This window comes from Ptychodera flava, chromosome 4, assembly GCF_041260155.1.
Source record: "Ptychodera flava strain L36383 chromosome 4, AS_Pfla_20210202, whole genome shotgun sequence".
NCBI classification, from domain to species: Eukaryota; Metazoa; Hemichordata; class Enteropneusta; family Ptychoderidae; genus Ptychodera; species Ptychodera flava.
The window spans coordinates 39,455,167-39,478,798 of record NC_091931.1 but is presented as its reverse complement, the minus strand read 5'-3'; the positions used below and the strand labels follow the sequence as shown (position 1 = coordinate 39,478,798).

Genomic DNA, 23,632 nt, shown 5'->3' with positions numbered 1-23,632 from the left:
CCGAAGGTGGGAAATCACAAATTTCTTTAGTTTCGATTCAAACAAATTGAAGTGTCGACGACACAAATAACAGAATCATGTATATCCGAACTTGGTTTCGGTGCGACGGCGAGCTTTGATAAGAACCAGCTCAGTGTCAGCAGTGACGTGACATGTCGGGAAATTTAACCCAAAAAAGGAGCGGAACGAAACGAGACAGCTTTCTTCTTCAAACATTCACCGTATAACAGCATACATTTACCGCACCTGCCCAATCATTTTACATGAAACCCCTATCGCAAACAGACGAACGATCAAAACAAAACTTTTAGCAAATTCGTACGTCCGGCATTGGCACTGTTGTAATGATTTTATGTCAACTGTCAACATTGCGTTAGAAACTGAGGAATGGTTCCAGCAAATTATTTCATCGGCACAATTTTACAAGTGTTATAGCCTAAAACTGGTGACGTCAAATACAAGGCGTCGGTGTTCTGTGTATGGCGATTTGACGTCATCAGTTTGTGACTATACCCCTTGTAAAATGATGCCATTTCATCTTCTGTTGCTCTGTATTTGTTTGTACAGTCTTTGTGACTTTAAAACATTGGAGCCCAACTTGACGAAATGCACTTACTGGGTACCACAACAGTAGAAAAAGGTCACATTTTGATTAGGGTGAATATAGAATTATTTTAATTTCAATCAATAAATTAGGATAAATCTTAATTCTTTTTCAAAATTGGTTAGCAAGCTTTGCCTATAGCAAGACAGGTCTTCGATCAGTCGGTACGAGTTTCGGCTACTGGGACTATCTCAGGTCCAATTTTTTGAAGAGAGTTGTCAATTTCTTTCTTTTGATGCTGCAAGTCACTTTCATCGTCTTTTGCCTGAAAGTTGAAAAAACAGGAAACAACATGATCAAAAGACACGTAAGGCTTGATAGTTTATCAGGGGAAATTTCAGGGTGAAGGGGCAATATATTTGAACACGTGCAGCATCAAAACTTTCCAATGTAGAGGTGTAGGTGTCATCGACAAATTTAATAAGGCGTGTTCAGACTTCCAGTATACGCAAGCCAAAACATATGACATATTGTCTAGTGACTATTGTCATCGACACAAGGCTGCCCTCTACTCTACATAACTTGAATGATACATGTCAGCAAATGATTATGCAGTATGTTCAACAATACCATCAAGTTTATATGAAAGATACTGTAAAGGAACCACGTTTGATGATTTTCACACTACCACGAGAAATGTAATGCTAGCATTATTATCGCCCGGAAACGATTTTCAGAAATCCAATTGATCTCATTTTCAGAGATTCATACTCCCTATCGAAGTATTTTGACCAGGTGACTCCCCTGAAGAAGCCGCAAGTTGATAAAAATTTGCAGCACAGTACACGGTCCCTCCAAAAGGGCTATGTTATATACAGTCTCTGCGCAGACTCTTAGGTAACAGGAGCCGAAAACTGAAAAAAAAACAATGACACAGACAAAGTGAGCGTAACATTCCACCACTGATGGCGTATGAAGTACTCATGTATAGGGTTATTCACAAAATACGGCCTTGTATGGACGAGGGCTCAGTGAGTGACAAGTCACTCACTGAGCCCTCGTCCATACAGGGCCGTATTTTGTGTATAACCCTATTATTATACACCTCCCTCCATTAATCGTCCGTATAAACTAATTCTATGGTAAATTTTGAGGGATGCGGCACGCACGATATGAGTGGAACGCGCGCGATTGTTGAAATAAAATTGCTACAAACCCCTGAAAATTGCGCGTCGCGCGTCTCCCGTATTCGGGACTCCGCGTACTGTACAAAATACGGAAAGTTATTGGACGGTCAAACTCCCATAGGTTACGGCAGTAGGTGTATAATAATTCTTCTAATGGCCCGGAAAACCTTACCTTTTCACTTCCTTCTCCCGTGGACGCATCTCTTTCGGGTTTATTCTTGTCTTCAGCGGTTGGTTTTTCCTCTACTGTCTCGGCCAACTTTTCAGTCTCTGCAGAGTCTTTCCCTTTGCCGGTTATTTCCTCCTTTTCTTCAAGAAGTTTCTTGACTTCCTCATCCCTCTCCTTCTCATCGCCTTCATCGGATTCGTACTCTCCACTGTCCGTGGTGCACTCTTCGCTGGGCTGAAAATTTATAGCAAATCACATTTTTATCGAAAATAAGAATAAGTGCCACGGGACTTAATATGGATCACGAGTTTGAATGTGAAACCTGTCCATCTGTTGGACTTCACTCTTCAGAGGAACCTAGTGGCATTGCTTACATAGACGGGGAGGTATGATTTACGCTTTTGGCCGAAAAATGACGAGCTTCACACTTATTGGCCAAACGGTTTCCGCGGTCCGAATTATTAGAGATGTAACAACGAACTCAAACCACTAGTTTTTTTCGGCGGAGTTAAATGAGGCCGAATCCCTGTTGTGAGGTACCTCAAACAATTTTCTCGATTACAGTTCGAAAAGAAACTTTCATTTCGGCATTTTCAACATAAACATCCTTCTCCGGACTAAGTGGACAATCATATCAAATGGAACTTGCGGGATGAAATGCAATTTCATTGATCGTCGATCTCATTTTTTGAATAAATTTAACAATTAATCGCAAGTCCTCAAGAGAAGGGGGTCAATCTTCGTCATTTCAGGTGGCCACTAAAATGACGTCATCCCACCAATTTTAAGCTGCCAATTTCCGCGTCATCCGAAATGAATATAAGTTTGAAGTTCTAGCTTTGCTACAATGCAGAAGGGTTTTCGACAGACAAACCCCATTCGCGTCAGGACGATTCATCTCAGAAATTCATTTCAGAAACTGCATGAACTATTCTTATTTCAGTTCCTTACGGAATAATCTTCATCTTGACTGGATCGATAGGTTTCCGGATCAAAGTCGCTACTGATGTCACTATCCGTTAGAGTCTCGTCGTGTTTCCGCTTCCGTTCAGCATCGTGTGGTTTCACTGGACCCTCCTCCCCACCTGCAGATTTAAAGACATGTTGACCTTTTGTCAAGAATTTTAATTGATGACGCCACTGCAGTTTATTTGATAAGGAAGCTACCTTTTCAGACCTTGCGAAAGAAAATGTGACTGAGCAACTAGGTTTCTGCACAAGCAAAATTGGAGAAGGGACAAAGAGAGTTTAAATATAGTCTTTCGAGACTGTAGGGGATTCTGCTTACAGTAGAGGATAAATTCCATGCAAAACTACCAAATAAGAGAAAGAAACACTCTCAGAGTTAACCGACTAGCCTGAGATGAGAATTACATTGAATGACACAATACCATGGCGACTTGAGATAGTTTTTTCACAAAAAGAAAAAAAAGTAGTTTTCCTGTTTTCACCAAAACTTTGAATGCTTTTTTATCAGGTTGACATAAGAAATAAAACCTCACACAACATGAATTCGAAGTTGACATCATGACCTCCGCGTCAGTTCAACCATCACTTTAATTGGTTCAACACATTGAAAACGCCCTCATGATTAAGCATTCTGTGACTGATCAAGTTTGGTAGGAGGTGGCGCCATAACCCACCTGCAGCCGGTGGCGATAGGATAAGGTATCTCCTTATATCGCCACACCCGCTACTGCGAGATATGTTCATGCCTAGCGCTTGCACAGCCTTGTTGGATATTGGCAGGTACTTCAGCATCTGGTGCAAGAGAGACATTGCGTGTATTCTTTTCTTGGGGGTCTTCTTAGTTCTCTTGGCGATAGTTGCTGGAGAACTGGCTCCGGATTTCCTCGATGATCTGCCATTGGAAATGCGTAATAGGTAATTGTACACCCGGCGAAGCACGTCAGTCTGTGAAATAAATAGCAAAAATGTGTTGGGGATGGGATTCATAATGGCAAATATTAATCTGTATATCAAAAGTCAGTAGTTTCAACCTGAAGGAGTCTTTTACTAATAATAAACGGTTCTCGCTTACAGTGTCTATGGTTCAAGGATCAGTCTTGCAGTACATGATACATGCAGCAGATGGTTACTTGGCTTTGACTGCACGGATAGAGTCAATGCAAATTTCATCGTGACTCGCATACAGCAACCTAATCGATACAGGGTTCTGTATTAGTACCAATACTATTTACACTATATACAGCACCGCTCGTCGATACCATTTCATCTCATGATTTAGATTACACCTTATACGCGGATGATTCTGGAATATACGCAGTATGTAACACCCCTGATGATTCTATAGTAAATATAGAACTGTGTGTTGAGGATTTACGTGGATGGATGAAATCAAACACGCTGGTGTTGAATGATGATAAGACAGAAATAATTCACTTTTTATCACGTTTCAAGAAAGATACATATTGTCTAGATAGCTTCAAAATTGGAGAATTAGGAATACTTCCATCTAGTACGATACATAATCTTGGTGTTGCGTTTTACTCTGACGGTTTTATGAAGAGTCAAATAAACAACGTATGTAAATCGGCGTACTTTGCCTTATATAGAAAAGGGAAAATTCGCTCCCTGATAGACACTCCGAAAACCAAGAAATTAGTTCATGCGTTTGTAATCGCGTTTAGACTACTGTAACACCTTGCTATATGGAATCAGTCGCTATCAACTACAAAAGTTACAATCTGTACAGAATGCTGCAGCTCGACTTGTTATCGGTAGTAAGAAATTTGATCATATAACACCTGTCTTATATAAGCTCCATTGGCTACCAATAGAGCAAAGAATTAAATTTAAGCTCATTCTCATGACTTTCAAAATTATCTCTGGAAAATGTCCAGACTATCTCCGTCCACTAATAGACACCGTGTTTCCAATCGCACCCTTCGTTCATCGGACAAAGTCGTTTTACTGAGGCGCGACACAATCAAGACAACTAAAAACTACGGCTACCGTGCCTTTTCAGTCGCAGCACCGATTTTATGGAATGGTCTCCCTTTTAATGCTGACATAAACTGTACTATTGATTCTTTTAAGCGTAGTGTTAAGACATACCTTTTTAAGGAATATTACAAAGTGTAATTTTGTTTTTATTTGCCAGACAGACATTTTATTTTTTATGTTTATCTTTTCAGAAATACATTTTTAGTCTTGTAAAGAGTACTGAGACGCAGTGTAGTGCGCTTTTAAGAAATAAAATAATAATAATGATAATAATAATAATAAAAATAATAATATAATACAGTGATGTAACGACAAATGCTAATGTGCAAGGGCAGCTCTTTACCTTGTGAAATTCCAAAATATGTCAATTTTTTATCAACATAAACCACAATAAACTTGCCGAAATTGTCAAGATTTGTCAAGACGTTGCACTATTACCAGAGGCAGTACTGGTCAATCAACAGTTTCGTTGTTGATCTACACTCAATTTCAAACTCTGGCTGTTACAGGAAAAATTGTGAGCGGTTTCGTTACGGCTAGTCCTAGCCATCGTTCTCGTCTTTCAACTTACAAGTATGAAATTGTTATAACGCAATGTGTTGCACAATTTAAAAGTTCATGTAGAAATGCCAAAACATCACTCACCCAGATCTGCAGAGGCAAAGAAACCACCTGTCTCGCAAAATTAAGCAACGACACCAGCTTACCGGTAGGAATTTGCTAAGAAAGGAATTGGAAGGGAAAATGTTGAAAAACAAGTAATGAATAATCCATTGAGCTTAGAATGCCATTGATAACAACAGCGCTATTCTTCGTAATGACAAAAATAGACAAAAAAGTTACATGTAGTCCGAAACTTCATCATAATTTCCGCACGCAGCACCAAATCTCACGAATATTTCTATGTGATGAACTTACAAACATGATCAGCATAATATCTTTACCGAAACAGGCAGTTTAAAGATGGAAAAAAATATTTATAGTTGTAAGAATGCAAATTTCAGTCAGCGAACAAGTTTACGCATGCGTGTTTCAAACCACGGGGGGGGGGGTTCAGCAGTTTTCCTGGTAATTATATTATTGTGCATCTTAAATGCTTGATCAGCAACTTAGTTATGCCTTCATGCATCAAAAAAAGCTGTGTTTCAGCCACAATCCGTTGTCTACCTCTTCGAAGACTGAATTATGTCATAAGGAAATATCCGCCGTACAAAACCGAAAGTTACAATGCATTTCCGTGCGATACATCTCGAAATTCAAAAGGGGACGCCGTTTGTTCTCATAATATTTCTAGTTAGACTGAAAGATCCGTCGCTCGAGGACGCTCCCCTCCCCTTGCGCGGGGGGGGGGGGAGCGTAGAGAGCGCCCTCGAGCGACGGATCTTTCAGTTTAATTTCTAGTCTGCTCGCTATTACTTACTTCTTCAATTCAGAGAAACTGACAATATAACCACTGTGCACAAGGGCTTACCTTGTAAACAACGCTACATTTTTCATTAAGCAGACAAGAAAATTGAGAAGACTTCCAGTTGTCTCGGACCCAACAACCTTCCTGGAATTATTTTGAGGTCTCGAGAGGACAGGGATTTCTTTTAATGTTGATGGCTTCAGAACACTAAAGCTTTGGCACTTTTAAGACAGCTTTGAATGTCCCGATTTGAAGATTTCCCAAATTACAGATTATTTTAGGCTCGAAAGATGCCACTGTATTGCCGAGAAACTTTGCTCAAGAATAATTTGGAGGTTGTTTACTTCTTATATTTAATGCAAATCAAAATGCCAGGAAAAAGACCAAATTAAATTTGCTATGTGACTGCACGCAAAACCACACAACTTATTCTTACTTGAACTACGGATTGTTCAGTTTGTGTTGACGTCGTGGCGGAGTTTGTGTCGTCCTTGTCGTCAGGTTGATCATGAGTTGATGGTTTCTCGTCTCTCTTCTCCTCGTTCTTTTCTGCCTGGGGTAGCATATAGTCCAAAACATTCTCCGACACATCGATTGTCTTTGCCAAGGATCTCATGAACAGTTGACCGGGTCCAGAATTCAAGAGACTCCTGCTGGTCTTGACAACAGATTTCTTACTGGTTTGCACCACCTGGGTGAATGTACAAGCATCGAACTACGATTTAGCCGTTGGTAGATTGGCCAGTCGTATAAGCATATAGCTGCAAAATTGTAGCTCTATGGTGAGGCGGTCGGTGAGTTTTGGTTTTTGCGACTTCGCTCACCAGTAGCACAGGTCCAGTAGGCATAATTTGTGATGATTTTTTCCTATTATTATCATAAAAATAATTATGAATATTAATAAATTATTAATATGAATGTTACAGAATATTTAAACTTTTTTACACACAATGTCGTCTACTTTGTGTAAATGCTGTCTGGAAACTCCATTGTTGTGATAATTATGATTATTAATAAATTATGATTATGATTAATAAAGTCATATTTTACACATTGTAATGTGCTTATGTGAACAACCCTCTGGAAACCCTTATTAGTTTCACAATCTATGCCAAAATATACAAGTGACACCATTGCCCAGGTTCAGTCTGCGGCGAGAGTTACCATTGCCCAGGTTCAGTCTACGGCGAGAGTTACTACACAGTGTATATAATGAGAAGGTAGCCAGCTCCACTCGACAGTAAACTGACATACCCATGAATTACCTCCGTTTTCTTCACTTCTGCATGTTGATTCTCAAAATTTCTCCCGGTGTTGGCAAGTCTATAAATCAGCCATCAAATCTACCAGTTTTGGCCACTTAGACGGAAAATTTGTGAAGTTTGAGGCTGCGAGAAGGTATATATCGCCAATGAAATGATGCAGCCTAACCGGAATCGACAGCATCCGGGATCTTTTAGGGCCGTTTGCGAGATTTGAATGTAGCCGCCAAGCGGGGCCGAGGGCGGAGCCATGATTTAACGTTATTAGATATGCTGACATAATTGATCGTACGGCCTATGAACGCTCGTGACCTTTGATTAGACCTCTCATCAGTTGACCCGAATGTACATGTGTCTGATCAACATCAGAACGTGGAATGAGTTTCATTTCTCTAGTTGGACGATGTATTTTTCGAACTTTATAGCAGTTGTAAGGTTGCTCCAAAGTAGCTTACTGGGTATACGATCAATGGAGGTGGTAGCTTCAGCGAAACGGGGACAGCATCAACTGAACAAACGTCAAATACCGCAGTAGGCAGCTCAATATAGATTGTTGCGATCGTGTTTGCCAGCATTATATACACCTTATCCATATTATTTGATGACACCGTCATCACGTATGTGCATTACAAACGTCCAGATGAAATCCGACGACAGTGAGCACACCGTCATCAACTGTGACCGACTTCTCTGCCCCTCCTCCGCCAAACACATCAGCAACTAATCCGTAGCAATTAAAATATTTCCACTAGCTGTGATATTTGACCTTGGCGGTAACCTTTGATTTGAACGCGTTCGCCGCTGCGATATCACAGCTAGGTTTCCACGGTATCCACCTATTCCCGAAGAACCTCGCCATGTGCACACCGTACCCACAAATACCTTGAATAGCAAGGAACACGACTAACACTTCCAGGCTTACAAACGTGCTGACATTTTCTTGCCCGTTCTCGTTTCAAAATTTTAGTGTTTTTTCCATAGACCCTGCTGCATCCGTATGTAGCGTGTTTTTTCCCGAAGACAGAAAGTCCTCGCTTCAGTTTCTGAGTGCGATAAAACTGCAGAGCTTCGGTTAGGATTTCCAAATCTGCGTAAGGCTGTTCGCAAATTGTTTTTCTATTTGCGTAAAATGTACAAAAAATGCGTACAACATGACTACATGTAAGTACCTATATATAACAGCTGTCTACGCGATATCGAAAACCGGTTCAAAAGTCAATGAATAAAGTGTTCAATAAACAACATCAGTGACAATGTTTTTTCTTTGATATTAGTTTCACAATTTGTTCTATTTTCTGTCGACGATTTTCATTTCTTACTAATTATTTAGACTACAACTTCCCACTATTGCCTTCGCTGCTTGACCTATCATCGCTGCTCTGAAGTCAAATTCACTTAGTCTCGGGCCTTCCATGGTTATCACCATCAGATCATTTAGATCAGGCATAGTCACTTAGACAGCTACGTTTCGATTTTGTAATCCTGTTTTGGTACTGAACCCACGCGCTCACACGGGACAGATGAGACTGGAATCACGGCTGCAATTATGGCCAATTTTGCAATATTCTGGAATAAGTTTGCAGACCGGCATAAAACTATTGTTATAGTCTGCGTAGCATTAACTTAAACTTGATATTCGACTAGGAGATCTTCATGGTTACAAGTATGCATTGGGCGCAGCGGGAAAAAAACATTTTTTTGCCGCAATAACGACGAACTCTATTGAACTTGTTACATTTTTATTGGTACAGACTTGAAGGAAACGTGATTGACAGGATGTAGGACAAAATATTGCTAAATTATAAACATTTTTATCAGCAAACAATTTATTTTAAGCCTGGATAAACTTCACATTGAAGGGATGCGTATCGGATTTCGCAGACGTCATTTTACTTTGCGTACTTCAAAGTAATAACATGCTTGAAATACGCAGGATTTTGCGTTAACGGAAGCTCTGTAATAAAACTATTGATAATATTATTAAAATTTCACTTTTTCTCAGTATTTTTTGCAAGACATGGATATATTTGTCTAACATATTATAAAAAAGTAACAGGTCCTCGTAACGCCAGCACGCGTACGCCTTTTTATAAAAAGATATCGATTTCAAGGTACATTGTCTGTGCTTTGTCTGTAAAACACGTCCGTGACTGCGTTTTTAATATTTTGTTGGGCAGCAAAATAGACGACAGTCAACGCTGCCTGTATTTTCATTGTAAAGCTCTGAAAATCACAAGTTCAATTGGAAGGTGACTGCGTGTTTGTACGTACGTACGCTGTTTTAAGGTCTCCTCGCCAAGTCGCTGAACTTGACATATTTTCACAATGTCAACCGGGTATCTATCATAAACAAACGCATCTGCAACCCGTCATCTGTTTGTAATCACACATACATAGCTTGGACCGTTGACTTGAGGCACCTCCATCCTTAGACAGACCATGAAGTAATCGTACAGTGTAAGTCTGTAAGTGTAACTTTCATGTGTGGAAAGGTCACAAGCGTTCATTGGCCGTACGTTCAATTATGTCAGCATATCTAATAACGTTAAATCATGGCTCCGCCCTCGGCCCCGCTTGGCGGCTACATTCAAATTTCGCAAACGGCCCTAAAAGATCCCGGATGCTGTCGATTCCGCTGAGGCCGCATCATTTCATTGGCGATATATACCTTCTCGCAGCCTCAAACTTCACAAATTTTCCGTCTAAGTGGCCAAAACTGGGTAGATTTGATGGCTGATTTATAGACTTGCCAACACCGGGAGAAATTTTGAGAATCAACATGCAGAAGTGAAGAAAACGGAGGTAATTCATGGGTATGTCAGTTTACTGTCGAGTGGAGCTGGCTACCTTCTCATTATATACACTGTGTAGTAACTCTCGCCGTAGACTGAACCTGGGCAACGGTAACTCTCGCCGTAGACTGAACCTGGGCAATGGTGTCACTTGTATATTTTGGCATAGATTGTGAAACTATATAAGGGTTTCCAGAGGGTTGTTCATATAAGCACATTACAATGTGTAAAATATGACTTTATTAATCATAATCATAATTTATTAGGCCCCTAATAATCATAATTATCACAACAATGGAGTTTCCAGACAGCATTTACACAAAGTAGACGACATTGTGTGTAAAAATGTTTTAATATTCTGTAACATTCATATTAATAATTTATTAATATTCATAATTATTTTTTATGACAATAATAGGAAAAAATCATCACAAATTATGCCTACTGGACCTGTGCCAAGTAGAGCTACAATGCCGAAGGCCCTTAGCATTCAAAATAAGTGCGTCGCACATGACGCGGCATATTTTGATGTGAAATCCATATATTTAGGGACGGACCATTGATCTTGGGAGGGGGGTGGTCAAAAACAGAAAAAAAAATTTTTCAGAGCAGAAAGTTAGGAAAAAAAAAATCTTCAAACTAGTTTGCAAAATAAAAAAAAATAAATAGAAGACAAAGGCGTAAAAAAAAATCTGCAAAAGTCTTTAAAATTTTGAATTTTTTTTAGATTTTACCGACAGAAAGCAACTTTCTGTATTTTTTAGTACATCCTCCCGGAACATTTGAATTTAATTTATACATTTAGAGTGACTGTATCCCTTATACAGGATGATTATCTTATCTTTTCAGGACTTTTGTATTCAGATCACTTGAAAATATGAAATTATAGAACCTGTTTTCTACTTGTTTCCTGGTACAAACCAAGCAGGTACACTAGGTAAAACATTGAAACTATGGTATGGTTGTCAAGACAGAAAGTTGTATTTGCCTTTTAAGATCAAGGTAAACAGATGCAGGCCACATCAGTTTCATTTTTTTCACAGCATTTTATTGCAATGATGAATGCAAGAATTGGTGAACAAGTAGAAACACGTCAATAATGATAAAACAACATATCAAGTCATTATGTATTATTTTGCTTTTAAAAAGGCATTTTCAATTCTTTTTTCTCAAAAAACAGCCTCAAAAAACAACAGCAACACATGTTTTAACATTCAACAATACACTACGTAGAATGCCATCTATCCAACAAATCCCAACACAAAAACACACAAAAGGGTTGAACTTTGAAAGTTTCTCGATAGCAAATACTGAATAAATCTGCATGAATAATCGTTTTTGTGTAGCAAATTTCAAAGAAATTGGACAAGCCCTTTCAGAGAATACAGATTTTTTGACCATGAATGGCATAAATTGCCCTAAAAAGACAAATTTTGAAATTTCAACACATCTATACACATCCAATCAATTTGGACATGCTGCTACAGAGAAATAGATGTTTTGATCAAAAAAGGGCAACAATTGCTCTAAAAACACAAATATGCAAATTTAACTATATTATTTAGCTTATTTTAGCTTCTCAGCTTGTCAAAATCAATTGTAAATCATGAGATATGCATGATGTTTGGTGGGGTGAATGAGCATTTCACCACGCAGTAGGAAGGGAAGCCAGGAAACCAAAATAGTCAATTTTCAAAACTATAGGAAGCTACTGAGGAGCAAGAAGACCATGTTTCAGAGGAAGATGTGTAATCCGAAAAAAATGCTCCCAAAGTGCCACCAAATAACACCATTTTAATCTCTATTTTTCAAAAGCTCCAACGGCAGGAGGGGGACACCCCCTCCTGACCTCCCCCCGCAAAAATACTCCCCAAGTGCCACCAAATAACACCATTGTAATCTCTATTTTTCAAAAGCTCCAACAGCAGCAGGGGGACACCCCTCTCCTGACCCCCCCCCCCGTGACCGCTTGCGTGGCCGCTTGTGGTGCTTGGCACCACATCTTTGCCCTCTTTATCTTCAGACAGCGACAAACTAAAAAAAAATTATAAATCTGAAAATTTACTCTGAAAAAAAAAATTTGCACAGCTAATCTCAATTGGAAAAAAAAAATTTCAGAAATTTACAATTGTAAAAAAAAATTTTCACAATTTCATTGTGACCACCCCCCCCCTCCCAAGGTCTAATGGTCCATCCCTTACTGCATTTGGTCATACCGATTTATCACTGCTAAAGACTAAACACTATACTACACTAACCTTGTCGTTTATGGGGTTTGGTATTTGTTCAAACACATCGATCGCATTCCAAAAACATTTCTGGGAGCCGCCATTACCAACTTCCGGTAATGGCAGCTCACAGAAACACGCTCAGTGTTTTTGGAATGCGATCGACGTGTTTGAACGAATACCAAACCACATAAATGACAAGGTTAGTGTAGTATAGTGTTTTATCTTCAGTAGTGATAAATCAGTACTACCAAATGCAGTAAATATGTGGGATTTCACATCAAAATGCTGCGTCATGAGCGACACGCTTATTTTGAATGCTACAGGGCCTTCGGCATTGGTAGCTCTACTGGTGAGCGAAGTCGCAAAAACCAAAACTCACCGACCGCCTCACCGTAGAGCTACAATTTTGCAGTCGTATAAGCATATATTTTTGTTCACCTGGTGAAGAGGCCACCAACTATCATGTCATCCGCCGATCCTAAATATGTGTGATCCATGTTAAACATGCATAAGTCAATTTGCCAAATTTTTCAACTTACCTAACTCTGGAATTTACTGAACTAGCATTAAACAGACAACTAGAATCCGGCCATCCTGTGTGAAACTCACGGTTCGTATTCGGTCAAACGAAATTGCGCGTCGATCTCTTTTCAATACTGTATAATAAACAAAACGAGAAAGCAAAGCTACTATTCGCCTGAGGCTTGATCAAATACCTTATTTGGAGGCTGCTTGAGTATTGGATATCGATCTTCGATTTTCAGCAGCACATTGGATGCATACGAGTCAGCGTTGGCGACTAGAAATGGAAAATATCTGAGAGAGTAAATTACAGAAAAGGTAGAAGGATAATTATTGATAATTTACAGTTATACTAAATTTGTTATTAATAAAAGTAAAGGTGACCAAAACTTTTTTTTAGCTGAATATCGATGGATCAAGTCGATGAAACGTGCAATTGCGTTGGAAGAATTCCAAAAACAGTATTTGTTACACAGAAGAGGTACGCATTGTAGTCACAGCAAGCAGTGCTTTGTCTAGTTGTTTGGCAGGTATGACACATCGTCGTAAACCACGCCCCTCTTCGGCGAGTCTTATCACCCAACGCCGAAAAGGCCGTGGTATCACTGGCCACGTTTAGCGTTCACGCATTGCTGCAAGGCTCTATGATAGTCGAGGAAAAACCTACGAGCCAATCAGATTGCCCGTTACAGAGCTGACCTTGGTGCTTACCACATGCACAGCGTTCACTGTCGACGAAGAGCGCGCAATGTGTAAATGGTTTAATGTTTTTGGACTCAACCGCTCTATTCACACCAAAAAGACGCCACTGATAATTATTTTACAAGGAAAAGATGGGTTTCTTTGCACAAGGACCAGCGGTGCGGTGGCAAGTCTGTATGCTACCAGGCATGGCAGGCCGTCCGGCCCATCGTGTTTCACGGGCGTTATATCGAAGGGTATCGCATAACTGGAGCAGCTGGCCCCATGCCTCGCTATGCACTGTGTCCGACCCAGACGTAGAACAACACCGCTGTGTAAAACCCGTTGGTCAAAACTATTGATCATAAATTTACTTTACCACAAGTTATGTATAAACGTTTATGTATCGATCTCTTCATTAAGGTTCACACTGAAAGCTTTCTTATCGTGCTGTGGGTATACATGGAGCTAGAAACGTATGAATGGCATATTGCATTATTGATTGGGCCCTTTCATTCGAGCTGGTGCTCCGCGATACAAATCACAAATGTACGTACGCTAGGCTCCCGATCGTCTCAACACTGCCGAAATCACAGATCTCGGGAAATTGCGTAGTTGTTCAAGTCCGATTATGTTTCATCATCATCAAAAAGTTACGCTTACAACGGAATCAAACCAAGAGAGGTTTAGTTTGTTCCATGGGTTTGCAGTTCAGCGGGGTACGAACACGTATAAGCTTATGCTGGTGACAATTTTCGGACAGAGTATAGTGAATTTCGCCCAAAGCCGTTTCACAAATAACGTGCAGTACGAAATTACCATACCCTTCGAAACTTTATTGTGTTTTAATATCCTAACACTGTTAACAGGACGGAAGTGGTATTTGGGGGGTCAAAGTTGCCAAATTGTTGACTCCATAGTGAGTGCGTAGTAATCGGACGTCGTATTTGGAATGTGAATAGGGGCTAAATATTGATATTTTGAAACTTCAAACCCTCGATTTTCAATTTCGATGTCTTGAGAAAACTGTTTGTAAAAATTTTGTGATAAATTAGTTACGTTCAACCCATGGACGACGCAACTATATTTCGACGTGTATGGTGCTTGCATCGGATATGGGCAGTCTCTGTGTGTTGCTTTAGATCGTAAGTTTTATAGCGCCCGAATAGCTTCTACCGAAAAAACTAACTATTCAAACGGGACAGCAGCGTCACCTGACTTAATATGCGGTATCATGACTTGTTAAACGCTATCAATACAGAGCAAAGTGAGTACAACGAACAGCATGTCTTTGAATGTCCGAACCGAGATCGTCCGAAAATAGTCACACCATGGATTTAAAAAATTACATCCATGGTCACACTGAGTGTACGGGGACGACCTTGCAGTGGGACGGTAGGGTTCGTTGATGGCCGTAGTCTGTGTACCTATCGAAGCCATAGTATTCACATGGTGTCGCCGTTGCTCTCGATCATGACAGAAAAACAGTCAAAATTTTGAAAGCTGTCGGATTTAATGCAACATATATCGGAAGAGGTGCTACAGAACCAGAGGATCTAGATCTCAGGCCCTGAAAGCTCGATTGTGTACACACAGACAATGAGGAGCTTACGACCCGACATGACTTTGTAAAACGTATTCGTGATTGGCTAATTCTGATGATATGTTCTCATGAATAATTAATTAACCCCCATTCATACTTCCGCAGTTTGCCGGCGTAATATGCCAGAGCTTGATTTTTGCGAAGGTCACCGGAGCGGAAATTATTGCTCTGGCCTGCGAGAATGGTATGACATCATCAGTTTGTGGCCATACCACTTCTGTAACGGTGCCGCAGTTTTGTTTGCATAATGCATAATGCATGCGAACTTCGAGAAATGTCCAGCCATGGTTACTCCAGCCTACTAAAAAGATTCCAGGTGAAGGTAGGTTCGGCCTTGGGCCCTAGAAAGTTGTTTCAAAGCGACGTTTCCGACACTACTGTCTTACATTGCAAACTTTCGGAAGCAAGGGCTTGCTGGAGTTGCTGATACATAGTCAGTCAAAGGTAGTATATTTTAATTTCATCTATGGTTCAAAGTGTATTTCTCAGGTTATTTTTCAAAAATGTATGTGCAGTGTGCATATTTTGAATTTAGTTTGGTTTATATATGTATAGAATTATGGAGCTAGCTCCATGATAGAATGTTATGCGAGTATGGGGAAAATGTAAGACAAATATAACATTTTGTTGAGTCGAAACTCCTTAATTGTAAAGAAGTATTTTCCATTTCAACTTTTATCCCACCGATACTCTGTCCTGGTTTGGGGCATATACATATGCTGGCTTTCTGATTTTGAGGAAAACTGGAGGATAGAATTTGCTTGATTACAGTACAGAAGAGGAACGGCCAGACAGTGGTAGACGGAAAACTAACGTCTATCTTTTAAAATTAACTCACTCTGCTTTTCGAACTTGGTCACGACAGGTTTGGCGGCGTTGGTGGCGACATGGCAGCCACTCTCTACCATTGTCAAAGCGAATGAAAGGACCACATTCTTGCTCTTCGTCTGGCTGTAAAACTCGCCGGCAGTTGACACCGCAGAATGGACAAGCGGAATGTGAACCAGCAAATCGAAGAAACCCGACTTGTTCTCAGGCTCTTCAACGATGCCCCGTTTGCTGGATTCAGGAGCCATCTCCGCCGACAGCGTCGCCTCGAGTTAGCCCGTCAGGTGAGAACACGTGGTGTGTGAGGGCCACAACGCCACGTCAAGTTGGTAAATGGTTATTGATCATCCATGTGACGTCAAGTAACACCTGGCAAGACTTGGACTAATTACCGTTACTTTGCATATAAATCCACATTCTTATCTCTGACCAGTCCCATAACATTTGTCACTCGCGCTACCAGTTGTAACCTTGGATAATGACTACGCGTACACACTACTGATCAGAATAAAATATCTTCAAAGCTAAAAAAAAGCGTTTCTGATAGCGCATATCACTTGAACACCTTTGTGTCCATTTTTTCTTCTATGTTCAGTGAGCAGAAATCGACGATGGAAGAAATAAATAATTAAAAAGCCGCAAGATGATTTGCTTCATACAAACTACATCTTCTCCAAGCATTCAGTTGACTTGAATTCAATATAACGCATGAAAATTAACTGTGAACAACATGTTTGGAAATTATATTGAGTGATCAGAACTGGAACACGAAATAAACAAATATAATGCTCATCATCGCCCTATTTTTGAAAAGAAACCGAGATCATAATTTTTTTTATATTTGGCCTAATATGTTGTCTTTCAATGTATACAGTATATTACTGCATTTATGTTTATATAGTCCAAATGTATTAAATTTCACTTATCTTACAATTCCGCCAAATTATTAGTTTGTTAAGCTATACATGGTGCGACTTTTTTTGCAATCCTATATAATCCACAAGAAACCTTGAGCCGAAATTCACAAAATCATGTTAAATACCGGGAACTAGAAGACAAACAAAGTCTGACTCTAAAATACTACCCGACATCGGTCTTGTCATACTATCATCAAAATATATATTGATTGAAAAACTCAATAGTGATTTGTAAACGCCAGTGAGTGATATCTGCAAATTGGAGAAATCACAAACAGTTTAATATAGGCCTACCACGTAATTCCAACTCACTGTATTAAATGTATAAAACTACCAATCGCGTAGCAAGTACTGACAGAAAGAAACTAGAAAACACAACGTGAGAGGGCGCAAGTCACATTTCATGCGATGACACAGAAATAATCACGGCTGCATGCAGGCTGCGTTGAAAAGTATTCTATGCTAGTGCAGTGAATAGTGATATCATTTTTCCAATTAAAGCTCGGTGGCTTCTGTCCAATTAAAATGGAAGTATTTAGAACCCTGGACGGTATAGTGGGGTATCTAGATCCTCCTGCATGCAACTGAACGCTTCCGAAATCAACAAAATTACCAATATGCGTAGCGGTACGGTGAATTAATAAGCTTAGCCTACCACATGGCACTATGTTTTTCAGAAGGACCGGGGAGGGGGTGGGGTGTCACTCGACTCTGAATTTTAAGCTGGCTGTACCCAGGACAGTTCAAATCATGACAAGTTTATATTTTTTCTTTATAGCGTTTCTTATAACATCTACATTACGTTTGAACCAACAGCAACACAACAGTTATGTTCGTTGAATTTTATTGGTCTACAACAACAACACGACTGATAAACATAAACAACAATACAAACAACAACAACGGTGGCAGAGTTGCATCGGTTCAAATAATGATAGTGTCCTTGTAGCGTTCCCCATGACATCCACATCACGTTTGAACGAACAACAACACAACAGTTATGTTCGTTGAATTTTATTGCTCAACAAAAACATGACTAATAAGCATAAACAACAATACTAACGACAACAACCAGATGTCTGGGTACCCTGTGCTAATACGATGTAATTTAGGCAAGTATAGTATGAGCCCGCGTTGTAAATCAAAAACACACTGAACCCCCTTTTGAGCATTTTAAAAACAGGGTGAACCCTACCCCACGGACCCCCCCCCCCCCCCGGCGAAGAAACTGACCAGTCCATAATATTTCATACATGTTGCTTTCTTGTGTAAGGGTTCTACACTGTACATAACTTCATAAGCTTACTTTCCACACCATTTTAAGACGAAATTTGCCAATAATTGGCCAGACTCATTATTTCTAAACCTTATGAGGTAAATAACATAAAAGAGAGGTAAATAACATGAAATTGAACCCAGACAAAACAAAAGACATGCTAATCTGTTTTAGGAAAGACGAACCAGACATTCCGAAAATTGTCATAAATGGATCGGTCATAGAAAGGGTAAAGGCCCAAAAACTCCTTGGAGTTATGATAAATGATACACTGTCTTGGTCTGACTACATCAACTACATTTACAACAAAGTTTCAAAACGTCTGTATTTTCTCAACCTCCTTAAAAGATCAGGGTTGAGCACAAAGCATTTACAAACATACTACGTGTCAATCATAAGACCCGTGGTCGAGTATGCATGTTTCTTACATCAGACCAAACCACACTTCTTGAATCAGTTCAAAAGAGAGCATTTCGAATCATATATCCAGGGAAGTCATACCAAGAATCTATCGCAACTAATTGCAACACATTGCATCATAGAAGAGAGAAGTTATGTCATTCTTTCTTTCATAAAATTTGTATTGATACTGACAAGTTGAACCCAGTCTCCACCAGTTGAAGACTCGTCACTCCAAGCAATATGCTACTCCAAGGTGTCATACACAAAGGTTTAAGAATAGTTTTATCCCCTACGCTCTTTACAATTATCAAAGATAGCTTTCCTTTTTTGCTCACGTGTTTACACACGTGGGCATATGTCGCAGCGATGTCTGTCTGTCTGTCTGTCTGTCCGTCTGTGTGTCTGTCTGTCTGTCTGTCTGTCTGTTGGTCCATTTTCTCAAAAACGGCTTATCAGATCAGAATCAAATCTGGTACATATATTCAGTTAGCAAATGGCAAGAACTGATTAGTTTTTGGTGGGTCTGGCTTGCATACTTTTTGCTCATTTGCATAATTAATGATTTTAGAAAAAATGGATATATATTAAAAACAACTACACAAAATTTGATGAGATTTGCTACAAATGTTGATCACACCAAGATATATCAGCAGTGGGAACCATTAAGGGTGACATGAAAGATAAATGCTAATTTGCATATTTAATGAACTTTCCTAACTAGGGATATATGTCTGATTTGACTTGATCAAAATTAACCAAACTTGGTATGTATATTAAAGATACTATGATTTAACATTATTGAAAGTCTTTAAGCGTTTTAATTTCAGCCAATTCCTAATTTGCAAATTCATGAACTTTGTTAATTAGGAATATATATTTGAAATGACTGGACCAAAGTTGATGAAACTTGCTACATGTATTGAAGCCACTATGATACAACATTTTTGAAAGTCATTAAACATTTTTACTTCAGCCAATTCCGAATTTGCATATTTAATGAACTTTCCCAATTAGGGATATAAATCTGAATTTACTTGATTGTAGTTGTTGAAACTTACTATATACATCAAAGATACTGTGATATAACATTATTGAAAGTCAAAAGACATTTTTACTTCAGCCAAAACCTAATTTTAATATTAAATGAATTTTCATAATTAGGTATATTTATCTTAATGGACTTGATCAAAATTGATGAAACTTACTATGTATATTAAAGACTCTATACTTCAATATTATTGAAAGTCATCAAGCATTTTCTCTTCAGCCAATTCCTAATTTGCATATTTAATGAACTTTCCTAATTAGAGATATATGTCTGAATTGACTTGACCATAGTTGACAAAATTTGCTACACATATTGCAGATACAATGATACAACATTACTGACAATCACTAAGCAGTTTTACTAAAGCCACTTCCTAATTTACATATTTAATGAACTTTGCTTATTAGGATATATACCGGATTTACTTGATCAAAGTTTGCAAAACATGCTATGTACATTGATGATTATACCAGGTACTAGATCAAAACAATATCGAAAGTCATTTCACATTTTCATGTCAGCTTATTTATAATTTGCATATCTAATGAGCTTTCACATCTCGGCATATATGGCTTGAAGGACTTGGCCAACGGTAATTACACTTGCTAGATAAAGTGGTGATACAATAAGAGCAGTAAAATTACTTTAATATTTTTATTTCAGCTAATTACATATTTGTATACTTCATGACCTTTTAGAATTAATCGGCGGTGATTATTGTTCATTATGTTGATCATAATAATTTCAATGAAGTTGCAAACATGTGGCAAAGGTTCAAATTTACACATAACTTCAATATATAATGAACACGTGAGCATTTACAGTTCATATCTGGTTACATGTATGCGCTTTTAGAACCACTTTTTATGATTTTTATGACTTTTAACGGAGTAATTTTAATATGCACCTTTTAATTTGTGTAATTTTTTGCTCACGTGTTTACACACGTGAGCATATGTCGCAGCGATGTCTGTCTGTCTGTCTGTCTGTCTGTCTGTCTGTCTGTCTGTTGGTCCAATATCTCAAAAACGGCTTATCAGATCAGAATCAAATCCGGTACATATATTAAGTTAGCAAATGGCAAGAACTGGTTAGTTTTTGGTAGTTGTGGCTTGCATACTTTTTGTTCATTTGCATAATTAATGATTTTAGAAAAAACAGATATATATTAAAAACGACTACAAATAATTTGATGAGATTTGCTACAAATGTTTATCACACCAAGATATATCAGCAGTGGGAACCATTAAGGGGTGACATGAAAGATAAATGCTAATTTGCATATTTAATGAACTTTCCTAACTAGAGATACATGTCTGATTTGACTCGATCAAAATTAACCAAACTTGGTATGTACCGGTATATTAAAGATACTATGATTTAACATTATTGAAAGTCATTAAGCGTTTTAACTTCAGCCAATTCCTAATTTGCATATTTCATGAACTTTGTTAATTAGGAATATATATTTGAAATGACTGGACCAAAGTTGATGAAACTTGCTACATGTATTGAAGCCACTATGATACAACATTTTTGAAAGTCATTAAGCATTTTTACTTCAGCCAATTCCGAATTTGCATATTTGATGAACTTTCCCAATTAGGGATATATATCTGAATTAACTTGATTGTAGTTGTTGAAACTTGCTATATACATCAAAGATACTGTGATATAACATTATTGAAAATCAAAAGAAATTTTTACTTCAGCAAAACCTAATGTGAATATTAAATGAATTTTCATAATTAGGGATATTTATCTGAATTGACTTGATCAAAATTGATGAAACTTGCTATGTACATTAAAGACACTATAATACAATGTTATTGAAAATCATTAAGCATTTTTTGCTCACGTGTTTACACACGTGGCATATGTCGCAGCGATGTCTGTCTGTCTGTCTGTCTGTCCGTCTGTGTGTCTGTCTGTCTGTCTGTTGGTCCGATATCTCAAAAACGGCTTATCAGATCAGAATCAAATCTGGTACATATATTCAGTTAGCAAATGGCAAGAACTGATTAGTTTTTGGTGGGTGTGGCTTGCATACTTTTTGCTCATTTGCATAATTGATAATTTTAGAAAAAACATATATATTAAAAACGATTGTACACAATGTGATGAGATTTGCTACAAATGTTGATCACACCAAGATATATCAGCAGTGGGAACCATTAAGCGGTGACATGAAAGATAAATGCTAATTTGCATATTTAATGAACTTTCCTAACTAGGGATATATATCTGATTTGACTCGATCAAAATTAACCAAACTTGGTATGTATATTAAAGATACTATGATTTAACATTATTGAAAGTCATTAAGCGTTTTAACTTCAGCCGATTCCGAATTTGCATATTTCATGAACTTTGTTAATTAGGAATATATATTTGAAATGACTGGACCAAAGTTGATGAAACTTGCTACATGTATTGAAGCCACTATGATACAACATTTTCGAAAGTCATTAAGCATTTTTACTTCAGCCAATTCCAAATTTGCATATTTGATGAACTTTCCAAATTAGGGAGATATATCTGAATTAACTTGATTGTAGTTGTTGAAACTTGCTACATACATCAAAGATACTGTGATATAACATTATTGAAAGACAAAAGACATTTTTACTTCAGCAAAAACCTAATTTTAATATTAAATGAATTTTCATAATTAGGGATATTTATCTGAATTGACTTGATCAAAATTGATGAAATTTACTATGTACATTAAAGACACTATAATACAATATTATAGAAAGTTGACCACTGCGCTTTAAGCATTTTCTCTTCAGCCAATTCCTAATTTGCATCTTTAATGATCTTTCCTAATTAGAGATATATGTTTGAATTGACATAACCAAAGTTGACAAAATTTGCTACACATATTGCAGATACCATGATACAACATTATTGACAATCATTAAGCATTTTTACTTAAGCCAATTTCTAATTTACATATTTAATGAACTTTGCTTATTAGGGATATATACAGGGATTTACTTTATCAACGTTTGCAAAACATGCTATGTACATATTAGGGATATATACAGGGATTTACTTTATCAAAGTTTGCAAAACATGCTATGTACATTGATGATTATACCGGTTACTAGGTCAAAACAATATCGAAAGTCATTTTACATTTTCATGTCAGCTAATTCATAATTTGAATATCTAATGAGCTTTCACAGCTCGGCATATATGGCTTGAAGGACTTGGCCAACGGTAATTACACTTGCTATATAAAGTGGTGATACAATAAGAGCAGTCAAATAACTTTAATATTTTTATTTCAGCTAATTACATATTTGTATACTTCATGACCTTTTAGAATTAATCAGTGGTGATTATTGTTCATTACGTTGATCATAATAATTTCAATGAAGTTGCAAACATGTGGCAAAGGTTCAAATTTACACATAACTTCAATATATAATGAAACACGTGAGCATTTTCAGTTCATATCTGGTCTCTTCAGCAGCCAATTCCTAATTTGCATATTTTAATGATCTTTCCTAATTAGAGATATATGTCTGTATTGACTTGACCAAAGTTGACAAAATTTGCTACACATATTGCAGATACCATGATACAACATTATTGACAATCATTAAGCATTTTTACTTAAGCCAATTTCTAATTTACATATTTAATGAACTTTGCTTATTAGGGATATATACCGGGATTTACTTGATCAAAGTTGGCAAAACATGCTATGTACATTGATGATTATACCAGGTACTAGGTCAAAACAATATCGAAAGTCATTTCACATTTTCATGTCAGCTAATTTAT

At 38.0% G+C, this 23,632-nt stretch overlaps 2 protein-coding genes across 2 annotated transcripts in view; one reads left to right on the top strand and one right to left on the bottom strand.

The window, feature by feature from the left end:
• Nucleotides 1–761: 761 nt before the first annotated feature.
• LOC139132284 (cilia- and flagella-associated protein 251-like) lies at nt 762–2,483 on the bottom strand. Its single transcript, XM_070698673.1, has 3 exons — nt 2,463–2,483; nt 1,904–2,134; nt 762–869 (listed from the first exon to the last, which is right to left on the bottom strand). The coding sequence occupies exons 1-3, from the start codon at nt 2,481–2,483 to the stop codon at nt 762–764; spliced, it is 360 nt and encodes a 119-aa protein (XP_070554774.1).
• A 55-nt stretch (nt 2,484–2,538) lies between these two features.
• LOC139132283 (arginine--tRNA ligase, cytoplasmic-like) overlaps nt 2,539–23,632 on the top strand; it is a 133,890-nt gene continuing 112,796 nt past the window's right edge. The window contains 1 exon segment of the mRNA XM_070698672.1: nt 2,539–2,548. Coding sequence (XP_070554773.1) covers nt 2,539–2,548 — 10 coding nt within the window.